This window comes from Papaver somniferum, chromosome 2 (genome assembly GCF_003573695.1).
Source record: "Papaver somniferum cultivar HN1 chromosome 2, ASM357369v1, whole genome shotgun sequence".
Taxonomy (NCBI): Eukaryota; Viridiplantae; Streptophyta; class Magnoliopsida; order Ranunculales; family Papaveraceae; genus Papaver; species Papaver somniferum.
In genome coordinates, this window is record NC_039359.1 from 40,457,511 (window position 1) to 40,471,463 (window position 13,953).

General features: G+C 37.4%; 3 protein-coding genes across 3 annotated transcripts; all 3 read right to left on the reverse strand.

Annotated features, from left to right (window-relative positions):
- Window positions 1-267: 267 nt before the first annotated feature.
- On the reverse strand, window positions 268-2,676 carry LOC113347435 (protein SLOW GREEN 1, chloroplastic-like). The gene is made up of 5 exons (XM_026591086.1): window positions 1,765-2,676; window positions 1,540-1,686; window positions 1,343-1,423; window positions 716-979; window positions 268-518 (listed from the first exon to the last, which is right to left on the reverse strand). The coding sequence occupies exons 1-4, from the start codon at window positions 2,425-2,427 to the stop codon at window positions 794-796; spliced, it is 1,077 nt and encodes a 358-aa protein (XP_026446871.1). The 5' UTR covers window positions 2,428-2,676; the 3' UTR covers window positions 268-518; window positions 716-793.
- Window positions 2,677-2,803: 127 nt separating this feature from the next.
- On the reverse strand, window positions 2,804-7,025 carry LOC113347434 (DEAD-box ATP-dependent RNA helicase 39-like). The gene is made up of 9 exons (XM_026591085.1): window positions 6,408-7,025; window positions 5,717-5,812; window positions 5,416-5,604; window positions 4,789-4,929; window positions 4,396-4,536; window positions 4,119-4,261; window positions 3,878-4,007; window positions 3,729-3,777; window positions 2,804-3,513 (listed from the first exon to the last, which is right to left on the reverse strand). Exons 1-9 carry the CDS (start codon window positions 6,936-6,938, stop codon window positions 2,960-2,962), a joined length of 1,974 nt encoding a protein of 657 aa, XP_026446870.1. The 5' UTR covers window positions 6,939-7,025; the 3' UTR covers window positions 2,804-2,959.
- A 454-nt stretch (window positions 7,026-7,479) lies between these two features.
- On the reverse strand, window positions 7,480-10,146 carry LOC113347436 (hypoxanthine-guanine phosphoribosyltransferase-like). The gene is made up of 3 exons (XM_026591087.1): window positions 9,549-10,146; window positions 8,005-8,169; window positions 7,480-7,921 (listed from the first exon to the last, which is right to left on the reverse strand). The coding sequence occupies exons 1-3, from the start codon at window positions 9,858-9,860 to the stop codon at window positions 7,823-7,825; spliced, it is 576 nt and encodes a 191-aa protein (XP_026446872.1). The 5' UTR covers window positions 9,861-10,146; the 3' UTR covers window positions 7,480-7,822.
- Between the last annotated feature and the right edge of the window lie 3,807 nt (window positions 10,147-13,953).

A 13,953-nucleotide genomic window follows, 5' to 3' on the forward strand; every position in this document is an offset into this window, starting at 1 on the left:
CTTCGGGTGGAACTTCTTGCACCCTACTAGTTCAATGGAGGCAATCTGCAATGGCATGAAATCCTCTAGGATGCTGCAGCAGTATTATAAAGGATGCTGCAGCAGTATTATATAGGATGCTGTCCTCACCCGCTTCAAAAGATTGGAAAAGACATAGAAGATGAAGTAAACCGATCCCAATAATTATCATTAAAAGATAAATCTCTGACAGTTGCCTGTTTGTTCTTAGTCTTCTTGTAAATATTTGGAAATTCATTCTTCCACATGTCGCGTCAACACTGAATTGCTTCTCCACTTCTAATGACACAAGTGCTGTTACATAGGGGTTTTATCGAAACTGAATAACTCAGACAGTAATGTGCTTACATATTCTTGTCACATTTGGAACTTAAAAGAGAAAAATGTAACTCATTATGACCTTGTCACATTTGGAACTCATCCTTGGACCCTATGCACCATCTGAAATGGAGAATGAGGAGTTGAGATTACCAACTCTGATATTGCTGGAATTTGAACCACTGTCAACAATAACAGCAGAAAAAATACAAAGTTAATTACAAAACGAGCTAAGACTGACAGAACCTGACTATTCCACCCACAGTTTCTGAATTACCCGAGCAAATTTCTGCTCAACTTCAACTCATATATGATTACTTTTGCACGAGTTTGATATAGGGAATCAAGACTACAGCATTATATAGAGAAGTAGATGTACCTGTTAATACCCCTTATTAATGACACTTAACTTGTTCTTTCTTAAACTTTTCCGTTGTTGTACTCCTAGCAGATACTTTCACTTTCTGTAAGAAAATTGAGCTTCAAACTCTTTTTTAAGTTGATCATGTGATTCTGTTTTTGCTGCCAGTACAACATCGACAAGGAACCCTCTCTGGGGAAATTCATCGGGTATAAGGCTTCGATAAATCTTAAATTGTTCTTCTGCTTCCTTTGCTTTATCTAGTAGGCTGTAGATGATACCCTGTAACAAGAAAACTAATGTTTCTGAAAATGCAATAATTTATAATTGATACGAAAAGAATACACGAACTACAGCTTGGTAGTATATTGTCAGTAATTCCAGAACCTGTGTGAAAACGATCTCTGGTTAGTAAATATTTTCTATCTGTTTCATTGTGGAAATGGACATTGTTTGCTAAGATGCTGGACTTTATTTGAATGTGGAAACTCTTGCTTTGGCTAACTTAGTGATACCCAACAAAGACTTTGTTCACATGATTTTCATAGTTTTCAGGCATTGTTTTCACAATGTTGTTCAATTTGTATCAGGATCACAAAGCAAATGCGGCCTAACTATTTCATAACGCATAAAAAATACATTTACCTGACAAAGATAAGGCCTAAAATCTCGGGGGTTATCGTCAACTAGATCTTGAAATTTCCTTAAACCTTCCTCCAGGTTACCCTGCAGTAGTTGCAAAGACAATTTCAGTCTCAAGCTCACAATCATACTTTGCCGCTGAGGAAAAAGACTCGACACTCATGATGACATTAACTAACTAATAAGGATAAAAGAACTACCTTTACTACATTCATCTGTGCAATCAGAATTCTTATATTGCGCTCCTCAGTGACTCTATTTTCGTTACGAGCAACTTCCAAAGCTTTACTCAGCATCTCAAACAGCGCCTCATCTTCATGGTTTTTGTGCATCACCATTGCCAAACCCTTGAAAAAAGAAGAAAGACTAAGTTGCACCCACATACATAAACATTAACAATTAACAAAGAGATTAAGGAATCATACATGAAGTGCTCTAAGTAAAAGAGGTCTATCCACCAAGATATCTTGAAACAATCTCTTGGCCTTACTTAAATCACCTAACATTTCATAACTAAGAGCTTGAAGAAGTCTCCATTCCACCTCATCTGGTTCAGTTTCTATCAACATTTCAATATACTTAACAGCCTCTTTTGTTTTCCCAATCCTCATTTTTCCATACAAAATCACTTTCAAAGCTTCAACATTTCTTGGATTTTTCTCCAATATCTTCAGATACATCTCTTCACTATCAGTCGTTTCACTCATTTCCTCCACTTCAGAACTAGTATTTGTTTTAGATATTCCTGCCAGAGCTGGTTTACAGTAAAACTTACCCATAAAGAGAAGAGACCCAAAAATCAAAATTGCCATCTTCTCAGTAAAGGGTTTGATAAAATCTATCTGGGTTTTTGACAAACATTTATCCTTGATTGAATCTGTAACTGGTTTTGGAGATCGAAGCGAGTTAGATAGACACTGAAGGTGGGTTTTGGAATGAAAAAAGAGTGATTTTTGAGGAATGGTTATTTGAATGATTGATGGGATTCTATGGGATTCAGTGAGAAAGACAGGTTTTACCAAGTATCTGTGATTCAGAAATTCTGTTTTGGAATAGACTGTGAGAGGATTGATTGATGGGGAACCCATCTTTCTTGAAGAACCCCAAAACCCTTCACAACTTCAAGTCAAAACCCTTGTTTGTGATGATAACTTGTAGAAAATTACGGTGTCACCTAGAAACTGGTCTTCACTTATTGGTAGATTCTCGTGAGACCGAGATCAATCAATCAATGAGTGCAGTACCAGTAGTATAAATATCAGCCGAGCTTAACCAATGAGTACCATATGCCTTGACCCTGGCGGCACAGCTTCAAAAATGGCGAAGTAGCTAATTTTGATTCAGTATCGGCTAGATATCACCCCAACCTTTGGCATTTTATGTAAAGGATTGTTTTGTATGCTGGCCATACAGATGACATCAAATTCAATGGATGCATATAGTGATACTGATTACTGAGACGCACTAAAGAAACTTGAATGAATAACAGTAATAGATTTGTAAAGGAATACATAACAAAACCAACAAAATTTTCAGGAGATACTTGTAAGGGAACATCAATTTACAGGTGTTTTAGGTGGCTAAAGATGGCGATTCTTGCTTAGATTATGCAAGAAAATATCAACTAGGCCTCGTTGATCGTCTTCCACTTGGAGATGACGAAGACGAACTACGTCCCCTAAATCCCACAACATTGAGTTTTGTGGGCTTGAAATTTGTGTTGCCAGATTTCCTGCCATCTGTTTGCTGTTTCACTCCACTAGACGGCTTCCTTGAGCTAGAACTAGAAGAGAAGGAAGGTTTAGAGACGGTTGTTTCTCTTCTAGGTTTGGTTGGTGCAGAGGAAGTTGTTGCTCTTCTACTTTTGGTTGGTGCAGAAGGTCTTCCTACTTTGACTCCTCCTCTCCTTTGCGACGATGTATTGATGGCTGTTACCACTCTCCCACGTCTTGAAGTTTTCGCTGATGAGCTACTGTTAATCTTACTTTTCACATTTGAGGCTTTTACCAAATTTGAATTCTGACTTCCCTTTTGCTCATAAACTTGGGATTTAGCCTTTTCCCATCTTAAGTTATCTGCAGTGAGAGACTCCAAGCTCTCATTCTTCCCTATGGCTTGCTCAATCCTGTTGGCCAAAAGTTGGTCTTTCCTTGATATTAAACTTGTCACTTTGCCTGTTAACATAGAATGATGACTCAAATCAAGAATAATTCATAGCCTGTTGTTGAAGATGATAATTCAAGGAAGCAAAGGAACTATGGAGCTTGTTTATTTCTTAATATCAAGGATAAGAGGCATGCACTATGCAAATTGCTCGACTTTGCGAGTAAGGATACTTGTGCCATTGTGCATGCCCACAAAATGAAGAATAGAAAAATTAGATATGTACCTTTTGCTCCCATACGAGCTGTTCTTCCGGTTCGATGGAGATAATCAATCTAAAGTACCATCAAAGATAACAGTTTAGGTTTGAATTCTGAAATACATTGATCTAAGAGAATTGAGCAGAATAATACAGAAATCAGGAGGCATACTTACAGCGTTTGAGGGAAAATCAAACATAATAACATGGTCAACATCCAAATCCAGACCTCGAGCGGCTAAATCTGTGCAGACCAATGTAGGGCAATCTCCAGTTTCACTCTTAAACTTTTTTAGGTTTTCAACCCTAGAAGTAGACAAAGTCAGTCCAATCCTAAATAGAAAATGAAATGCTATATATATATATTCTAGTACGTGTACATGAAAAATAATAGTAACAAATTGATAGTCATCTCACCTTTGTTCAGCTGGCACCTCCCCGTGATAATTTACTGTGAAAAATTGATTTTCACCAAGATAATGATCAACTGCACGACTTGAATTCAAGGTGTTACAGAAAACCATGACCCTGTTTCCCTTTGCAAGACTTGGCTCCAGAACCTGTTAAAGCATAGCCACAACGTCATTAAGTAAAAAAGTTCTTGTAAAAGATATATACACTGCAGGTCATGTGTGGTTCTCAAGAAACACTTTCATTTGTTTCTATAAAAATTGTGAAGGTTTATTAAATGCACCTGCACTAAAGCTTCCAGTTTGTTTTCAGAGCCAGAGAGCTTGATAAAATCATGACGAGCAGATGCAACCTTCTTGTGTAAGGTCGATGTGCGAAGATGAATTATTCCTTGAAATTCCTCGTCAACCAACTTTTGCACTCCCTGCAATGCAATAGGACAGAGGAACATTTAAATTAAAATACAGTAAAGGTGATTAAGAATAAGTGTATACAAAATGATTATAAACGAACTAGACCTTTTTTTAGTTTCAGATTTACGTTTCAAGGTAGATATAATTATTGCCTTAAATGGCTTTTCTCAAACTTGCTAAGTGCTACCACAAAATTATGCAATTTAGATAAGAATCATTAAATACTCAAAAAGTAGCATAGATACCATTTTACAGCAATATACCTGTGTCATCGTAGCAGTCACCAGAACTGTTTGAAATCCTTCGTCGTCAGATTTCGTAGCACGATTCTTCAATGGGCTAAGAAACTTACGGATATCAGGTCCAAACCCACGATCGAACATAGTGTCCGCCTCATCCAACACCTAGCACAAGATACCACTTCAAAATCGTTGCATATATAGTTATTTGCCATATACAACTATTACTGTTTGATGAGAAAAGTAGAGTTTTAACTCTGAGAATCTATTTCCCTCTATTCTTCTATTATATTTTAATTTTCGACAACCGAGTCAACATACTACCTGGCAGAAACATCTCTTTGCAGCTAAAACTCAATTCTGATCCGAAATTACTTGCATTCTTCGAGTTTTCACTTTCCTCATACACCTTAGTATAATCTAAAAGAATGCGAGTTGCATTTGGGACATACTTAACCTAAAGTACAAAATACAGACTTGATGTATCTGCTCCTATGTTACATCATTAATGTTTAGACCTACCAGAATATATGGTTCACAGTCATGATTTTTGACATAACTTGTGCATTTCTAACAGCGACATTAATAATTATCATGTTCAATGTACATGGATAGATACAAAGAGTCAAAGATGTAAAAATTATCACTAACCACATATTTGATGTCACCATAAACCAAATTCCCATCTTGAATATGTTGAAGAACCCTTCCTGGAGTTCCAACAACCATATCAACAGGGACATTCAATGAATCCTCTTGCAGTCTTACACGGCCCCCGCCACTCACCATTGTAGATCTGAATCTCGCGTGATGACTTATGGACTTTGCCACGCGAAACACCTACAAATTTTCTCAAAAGATCAAAAACAAGAAAATGAAGTTCTTCAATAAATAATCATAGAAAAAATCTCATGATCTCTTAATATCTCCCATTTCAGAAGATGGTACGGACCTGTTCGCATAGCTCTCGTGTTGGACACAGCACAACAGCCCGAGGACGCCTCGGTTTCATTAGCATGCCATATAAGGTTTCATCCCGTCTAAGAAGCTACACAGAAAAATAAAGACAGGGCTCTCCTTATATTTCTTCCCTTGACAAAATGCTTAAAATATTCAATATAGCTGATAGTGCAACCCTACTGCTATGGTGAACTTAGGTGAAACAATGACAGCTTGAGAAAATTCAAATTGCCGAAGACAAACAAATCCAACAGACAATACCCAGTAGTCCACTCCTCACTCAACAATTTATTTGCCAAAGTATTGTAAAACACATCCTTCCATTTGACAGCACTTGGGTAATCTAAGAGACAAATCAAATTACATCCAGCAGACAACATTCCACGATAACTCGTGATCACAAACTAGAATTCGTAGTAGTCTAGTCCTTGCTCAACTGTTCATACACCAAACTATTGCAAAATATATCCCTCATTTGATAGTACTTGGGTTGATCAGAATCATACTATATTTATGAAACAGTGCTATTTGAACCAGGAGACGATGTAATGTATAGATATGTGATCCTAAACATGTCAATTGTGTAGAGCTTGTGGGCAGTCATAGTTACAACAAAATCCAAAAAGAGAGAGAGAGAGAGAGAGAGAGAGAGAGAGAGAGACTGGTAAAATTGAAGAAATTACCTGAACTAAAGGCAACATATAAGCCAAAGTTTTACCAGAGCCAGTATGAGAACCCATAACAACACTTTTCCCGTCGAGTACAGAAGGAATACCCAGACATTGAATTTCAGTAGGAGCAGAAATCCCCAATTCTTCAAGACAACCCAGAACTTCTTCAGTCAAATTCAATTCCCTAAAGCTTGAAACAAGCTTTGCAGGTTTACCCTTAACTTCTTTACCTTTCTCATTACCAGAAGAAGAAGACGCTCTAGTTTGTGGGGGGTTTGGAGTATCTTTAAGATGTCTTTGTCTTAATTTTGCTAAGAGCATAGAATGTTTTACAGGTTCTATACCAATTTCTGGTTCAACAACTGCAGTTGTTAAAGTAGAAGAAGAAGAAGAACATAGAGGTCTAATAAATCTAAACCCTGGAAAAACCCTAGATGAGGTAGTTCTTGAAAATGGGTATTTTGTAGCTGTTGATTTTAAGGAGTGGGATAGTAGATTTGATGAAAATGAGAGATTCAATAGTGTTCTTCCTGTTCCACTCATGGCTGCTCCCTGTGTCTGGCAAATCCTTTTTTCTTCTTCTGAAGAAGAAGCGAAGAAGAAGATAGACTATTATCAAGGCTTGTTCATTTCTAGTACTTCCTTTTTGGTCCATATTACAAAACGAACCCTTCTCTTCTTCTTTTAGTTATCCCGACACCCAAATTATTATTACACTACCTTTACATCTCAGGAGGCAGTAGCGGTTTGTACTTGTAGGCTTGTAGCCATGCCATAGAGATTTTTCTACCATTTCCAGCACCATTGCAAAGACAACAAAAAAAAAGGGATCGTTTGTACAATTTGTACAACCATCTGTGCAAATCGGCAAGCTATTTTTTGGAGAGGAAGGAATTTAGAAGCGTCAAACTTTTGGAGATAGTGATGGTGGAAACGCAAGCAAAATGGAGTGCAAATTCTACATTGGCCAAGGTGTTGTCAAGAGCAACAGTAAAATCCTTAGTTACATTGTTAAATGATAAGAGAGAAATAAATGCGTATTTAGGTTGCATTTTGTCGTCAATTTGTTCACAAACTGAGTCCATAAAAAACATAACCATACGTAACTAGACAAATTCAGTCCATTCTTACAAGAATTGAATCATCCAACACTTGAACACTTGGCAGCATAGCATAAATGTCTGTTATTTATTTCAGTCTTCTTGCATACAGATTAACATTAATGATGTACACAATACATGGAAGCTCATGTTAACCATAAAAAAGCATAATCTAACCTATTTTAATTTTCCATGTCCAAATTGACCCTTCTCAAAATAATTATTTTTGTTAACCTGTTCTGAGGTTTCATACTTTAAATATAGGTTCCATAACTTTGGAACTTATATACTGTCACAAATGTGAAATAAGAGACTGCCAAGCCTAAATCACTGGTACATTTCAGGTTTCAACACCCCAACATAAGCCAAATTTCTGTAGAGTTCCGCAAGGTCCATTCCATAGCCCACAACAAAATAATCTGGGCACTGCAGAAATACAAGAAAAACACTATGGGATAAACTAAAGCAACATGAACTCCATGGATTGAACTGGGACCGGATAATCATACCTCAAATCCTTTGTAGAACTTTCCTTCGCCCACCAGCTGAACTTCAACCTTACGTCTCGTGGGTTTATCAAGCAAAGTACAAACTGACACAGAACAAGCCCCTTCTGATTTCAGGTGTGAAATAAGACAGGAGAGTGTGTTTCCAGTGTCTACAATATCCTCAACCTGAAAAAAGTGTGACCATATCAAAATCGCTCATTCTAGAGAAAATAAGATTAGGCAAAACAGAGAAGGGGAGGTGAAGACATCAAATGCTCAGATCCTCATCTGTGTAAGGTTAAATGAACCCATGAATGTTATCTGTGTAAGGTTAAATAATCCATGAAGGTTAAGGTTTACAAGAAGATCAGATTACTAGAAGTTGATTCTACAAAATATATTAACAAAGATGGCGATTACTCACTTTCCTCAGTTTGTAAGAAACTAAAGGTTATACCGAGTGAAAGGTTATCTTAGAGTTACTGCCCCAGTGAAAATCATGGAAACCAAGAGCTGACGCCAGAAATTTGTAGGTGTATCGTGAGTACTGATAAGACTAAAACTAAGTCAACACTCCACCTCCTCTAAATTTGTGCAGCACTTCAGCCTCATCAAATGATGCATCGTTTCTAAGAGGAATGGAGTAGCCAACCCGTTCCTTGCCAATACTTTGGACGTTGAGACAATTACATGTCATGATTCGCATAAACGACTTTCTAACCATGCAATCACAGTTGAGACAGACTTAAACCAGTTATCAACATAAATTAACACAAAACTATTGAACTTGGGAACAATAAAACACACCTAATATAGTATCATGACTGTAGTTCCTCGTGAGCTTAACTTCTAAAGCAGTGAACTACAGACAACCATATGATGATATTCTTTAACAAAGAAAATCTTAACCTATTGTAATCTCTCTAAATAACAACTTGACCTTCAAGGAAAATCACAAAGCCATTAAGCTATATTATTGGTACAGTTATGACCACGATTAGATTCCATTTTAAAGTGTAAATAATCACCTCTAACTCTATTCCCAGGTCTAAGGCACTCTACCTAACCATCTGCTGAGAATAATCCAACATGATAATATTAACCCAACTTTTATAAGATATTAACAACTTATATCAGTCCAATTTGTTCATGTCAAAAAAGTACAGATCAAATAAATAACATATTTGTCCAATATGGTTATCTGAGACAGTAAGCAAGCTTCTCTAGAAGTCAAAAGAGTGAGAAATCGGCTAATATTCACAGTGAAACCTACAGCCTCATAAATTTTTTAATAGATCACAAATTGAAATTGATAAAATAAATCGATGCAAGGGCATCATCAATGACAACAGGTAAGAAACACTTGGAACACTCCATAACCATCATATTCTATCAGCAAATATACCACTGACAAAGTTCATTTCATCTCGTAAAGGTAGAATTTTTTTTTTAAAAAAGCTCTAAGGGCAGGTCTTATGTTACAGCAACCTCTGATCTCAAGTCTTAACCTAATGGAAACAAAAACCCAGGAAATAAAACTGAGAGTGAGGAAATAGAACCCATACCAGAATAACATGTTTCCCCTTGATATCAATCTTAACATCGCAAGAAATCCTCGGAGCGCCATTAGATTGAGTACCAGAGCCATAAGATTCAGCCCTTACAAAATCAATAAGAACAGGGAATTTAATCTTCTTTGCTAAATCAGACAAAAACATAAACGCACCAGTAGCTACCCCAATCAGAACAGGAGTTGAAGAAGAAGATGATGAAAATCCTTTAATATCATCTGAAATTTCTGAAGCAATTTCACTAATTCGATCTGAAATCTCTTGTTCACTCCATAGTATTCGTTCTATATCATCATCTAACGCCATAAAATCTAGGGTTTTGATTTCTCGGGTATTGAGTTTCTAGGGTTAAGTATCCGTTCTGGTAAAACGCGGGACCATTCAAAATAAGAAGGTAGTAGTGCGCGTATAAAGCATTTTCAGATTCTCCCCTAAAAAGGCAACTGCGATTGGGTCGGAACTCGGAAGATGCAGTATGTGGCTGGAACTGTCGTGAGACCGTCGTGAGATACTTGTAGACGTCAAATAAATGTGGGTGAAAAGGAATTCATTGTGTGAACGTTTGCGTATATTTTGTTTTTAAAAGATCAGCAGAAACTTTTAAGATGGTCAAGTGTCGCGACTTAAAATTGCCTCTGCAAATCTTCTTGAGCCAGTGACCGGCAACAATGGTTAAATTCTCAATTGTTCATTTCACTACTCTCAGGCTTAATACTTTGGAAACAGTAGCTCCAGTACCAACTCTTGTCGGTAATTAATTGGGAACGAAAGAATTTTTTCACTTGCTTTTTTTTCTTCCAACTCCGGGTAAGCGTAAGGAAATCCTTGCCCAAACAACAATAGCACAGACAACCATCTCCGTGGGATGGCTCAAATGCCATTTAGAGTGGATCAAAATTAACACGATGAAAGACTAAGGGGATATTCTGGAACCGCGAGAACAAGTATTATATGTTGAAACGAGGGGGCGGCACAATCTTAGCAATAACACAACCGCTAGGCATCACCACTGCATTTGTCGCAGAAACTTGGATCATGCTCACCGCTTCTAGAACGGCGACAGAATGAGAGTGGCCAAAAGTTCAATTTGAAACAGGCTCGGAGAACTTAACGAGATCTCTAACATCGGACGCTGACGCTCCATGATATATTTCTAATTAGATTGCAGAAATCAAATATAGGTTTACCCAAAGTCAGTAATATACCAGGCACGTCTACAAAGAAGGAAATCAAGCAGCGGATGGTCTGGCAAATTGGGCGACAGGTGATTGCTCTATATGGAAGCAGCGGATGGTCTGGCAAATTGGGAAAATTGGGCGACAGGTGATTGCTCTATAGGGAAACTTTTAAATTTGGCAAATCTAGGACAATGTAATTTCCCCACCTATAAGTTCTTTTGTAATAGCAGACTCTATGAGCATAACATTCTCACGTGTAATCTCAGTTTAACTTAATAAAATGCATGCTTTTCAAAAAAAAAAAACATAAGGGATTCGGCCATGTTAACACTTTTAAAATTAGTAATTATAAGGGAAACTCCTATGGGAAGTAAAACCATCCATAAGTCTTGGATAATCCACAAGATATGGACCATAAAGCGCTACTATGGTGTTTTTAAGAGTACACAAAACCATCAAGTCCATTAGGAGCTCCACTGATTTGAGGGGTTGATGTAGAAGGGTCCATCCGGTCATTGGATGACCGGATACAACATCCGAACGTTGAGTGTTCGGATGTTCGTTTTTTTTTTCTTTTTCCCATCCGGTCACTTAATGACCGAATGCAACAAAATTCATTTGCCCCATCCGGCCACTCAATGACCGGTTAGGAGTCTTACTTTTTTGAATGGCGTAAATAGCAACAGATATAAGTGTTCCTAAAGCATAGCAACGGTTCTATGCCATTTGTAACATTTGTAATCGTTGCAAATTTCAGATTTTGGGATCCACCAAAATTTAGACGGGTGAGTTTTTTTTCTTTTTTTTGAATCCGGACAAAGAGTGGCCGGATGGACTAATTTCTTATTTTTGTTTCCACGGTGGGTTTTCTCTCCACTAAATAGTGAGGATCCATATATATGTGGATACTCTTCAACTTAGGGATGTTTTTAGCTCCATACCATAGGAGTTGCCCTAATAACATAGGATATAAGGCAACAATTCTTTTATTGCTTCAAAGGAAGGTAACCAAAAGCATGTGAAGATATATAAAACTGGTTCCTTCACAAATTCCCTTGCCGATGTCCTCTGTTTTGGGTGTGACCACGACAGATGCTCATGTCTCCGGTGAGGATTCCGTCATCTTAGATCTTGATTTATCGATTATCTTCTAAGTCGGTTAGGGTTAATGGCTGTTAGAACAAAATCAGAGAGATACATGGGAGAAATAATTGCCCGAAGTCTATTTTTATTATCAGAATCAACTTAGTTTACGTCATCATCCTTTGCGGCTATTTATATATTACATGAAAACGACAATTACATGTAGATGACTAAGCATGTGACAGTCTGAACTTCGAGAGTTTCCTGCCTTGTACTTGTACCGACCTGGGATTGGTTCTCATGTTCTCCTTGGCTGACAATATCAAGAATCTTCTTTAGCTTCACATATGGACTCAGGTCTTTTGTGCCCAACTTCATGTCTCTGCCTTGTTTGATCGCTTATGACTTGGTCAACGGACATCTGGTTCAAGTCTTCTACGTCTGACCTTGAGTCTTATTTCGTACCTTAGTTGTATTATTCTTCAGCTTCCAGTTCTTTGGTAGATGATATATCTTTTCATCTACATATTTTCCCCCAATTTAATTAAAGTAAGTTTGTACACTTCTTTTATTAAACTCTAGTTCATTTTTTTTCTTTGATAGCTCAGCTGATTTGATGTCTTAGCTGCTAAAGTCTTTGGTGTCATATAGCTTTATAAGTGTGCCGACTTATGTGGTTTGGCTTTTTAGTTGGATGGGCTATTTGGTCCTTTTTTCTGAGCGCTACTCCCCTTTCAAGTTTCTTCAGATGGGGTGGAGTACCTGGGTACTTTTTCAGGTGCGCACCTCTTCTCAATTTATTCTTGGATGGGTCATCTAAGCGCACTTCTTCCCAAGTTATTCTTGGATGGGTCATCTGTGTGTTTTTTAGATGTTGCTCCAAACTGCCTCATATAAGGTGGCATATCTAAGCGCCTCTCCAGGTGCACTCTCTTTCCCGAGTTTCTTCTGGGAATCTTGGGATTTTTTGGATGATACATCTATCCCCTTTTCCCTTCAAAAAGTGAGTATATTTTCAAAGATACTCTAGATCTGATTATCTGCTCATTAATATTTCTTCTTTTCATGTCAGACTAAGTATCTTGTACCACCATAAAGGCTTTGGTGCTTTTTGCATCATGCTTTGTCTTTGAGATGTATTTTGCACAGTAATCGAGCTAATCAATCTCACGATGCTCAATTATTATTAAAAAAAATTGTTTTATTTTGTTGCTAATTGAAAAAGTGGGGTACAACAAACACACCCAACTATTTTGTTCGGCAATCTGTATGGACCAGACTCCAACATAATTCTGAGAGCACCAAGTTACTGAGTCTCAATCAAGATATATATTAAACAACTTTATCTCTTTATCAACACAATCAGTAAATCAAACTGATAGAAATTCGTGAACCTGATTGTTATGAGAATAACTCGGTGGCACCAAAGACCAATTTCCGAGTGTTAATCAAGTTTTATCCAACGAACAAGGTCGGATTTATCAACTATGATTGAACTACGCACAACCTGTGATATTTCAATTATATAACAAAAATATAATGCGGAAAAGAAATAGCACATATACAATAAAAAAAATTAACGAGGAAACAGCAAATGCAGAAAAACCTCGAGACCTAGTCCAGACTTGAACACCACATTGTATTAAGCCGCTACGGACACTATCCTACTACAAGTTAACTTCGGTCTGGAATGTAGTTGAGCCCTAACCAAGTCTCACACCGATTAAGGTACAGTCGCGTTCCTTGCGCTTCTTGAATCTCGCAAGATCCTGCGCACTTGATTCCCCTAGATGACGTCCTTTACATCCTAGAAGTTGCTACGACCCAAGGTCAAAGACTTATAAACAAATATATCTCCCAGCTAAGTCTATTTTCTATTTGTTATTATCGTTTTAAAATGAACAGGAAACTCAACTAATAGTCCGGTCTTATATTCTCGAAAAGCAGCCTAGAAATATTAGTCACCTCTTGTGAAATCACAAGAGTCTGAGACGAAGAAACTGTTCTGATTACTTTTCATATCTTACCTATCGGAGATAAATCTCGAGAAAACCTTAGAGAATATTAAACTCAATACGATAGAAAAAGTAAGAATAGGATGCGCAACTGCAGAGAAAATAGTTGGACATGGCTTCACG

What these genes read in the sequence shown, in the direction of transcription:
- LOC113347435 (XM_026591086.1), bottom strand. Translation starts at nt 2,427, where the DNA reads ATGGGTTCCCCATCAATCAATCCTCTCACAGTCTATTCCAAAACAGAA. An exon ending in CACAGATGAATGTAGTAAAG is followed by an intron (nt 1,424 to 1,539) that starts GTAGTTCTTTTA and finishes CAACTACTGCAG; the next exon opens with GGTAACCTGGAGGAAGGTTT. An exon ending in TTAGGCCTTATCTTTGTCAG is followed by an intron (nt 980 to 1,342) that starts GTAAATGTATTT and finishes TTCTTGTTACAG; the next exon opens with GGTATCATCTACAGCCTACT.
- LOC113347434 (XM_026591085.1), bottom strand. Translation starts at nt 6,938, where the DNA reads ATGAGTGGAACAGGAAGAACACTATTGAATCTCTCATTTTCATCAAAT. An exon ending in GAGGTGCCAGCTGAACAAAG is followed by an intron (nt 4,008 to 4,118) that starts GTGAGATGACTA and finishes GTCTACTTCTAG; the next exon opens with GGTTGAAAACCTAAAAAAGT. An exon ending in AGCTCGTATGGGAGCAAAAG is followed by an intron (nt 3,514 to 3,728) that starts GTACATATCTAA and finishes CTATGTTAACAG; the next exon opens with GCAAAGTGACAAGTTTAATA.
- LOC113347436 (XM_026591087.1), bottom strand. Translation starts at nt 9,860, where the DNA reads ATGGCGTTAGATGATGATATAGAACGAATACTATGGAGTGAACAAGAG. An exon ending in AGGGGAAACATGTTATTCTG is followed by an intron (nt 8,170 to 9,548) that starts GTATGGGTTCTA and finishes CACTTTTTTCAG; the next exon opens with GTTGAGGATATTGTAGACAC. An exon ending in AGTTCTACAAAGGATTTGAG is followed by an intron (nt 7,922 to 8,004) that starts GTATGATTATCC and finishes GTATTTCTGCAG; the next exon opens with TGCCCAGATTATTTTGTTGT.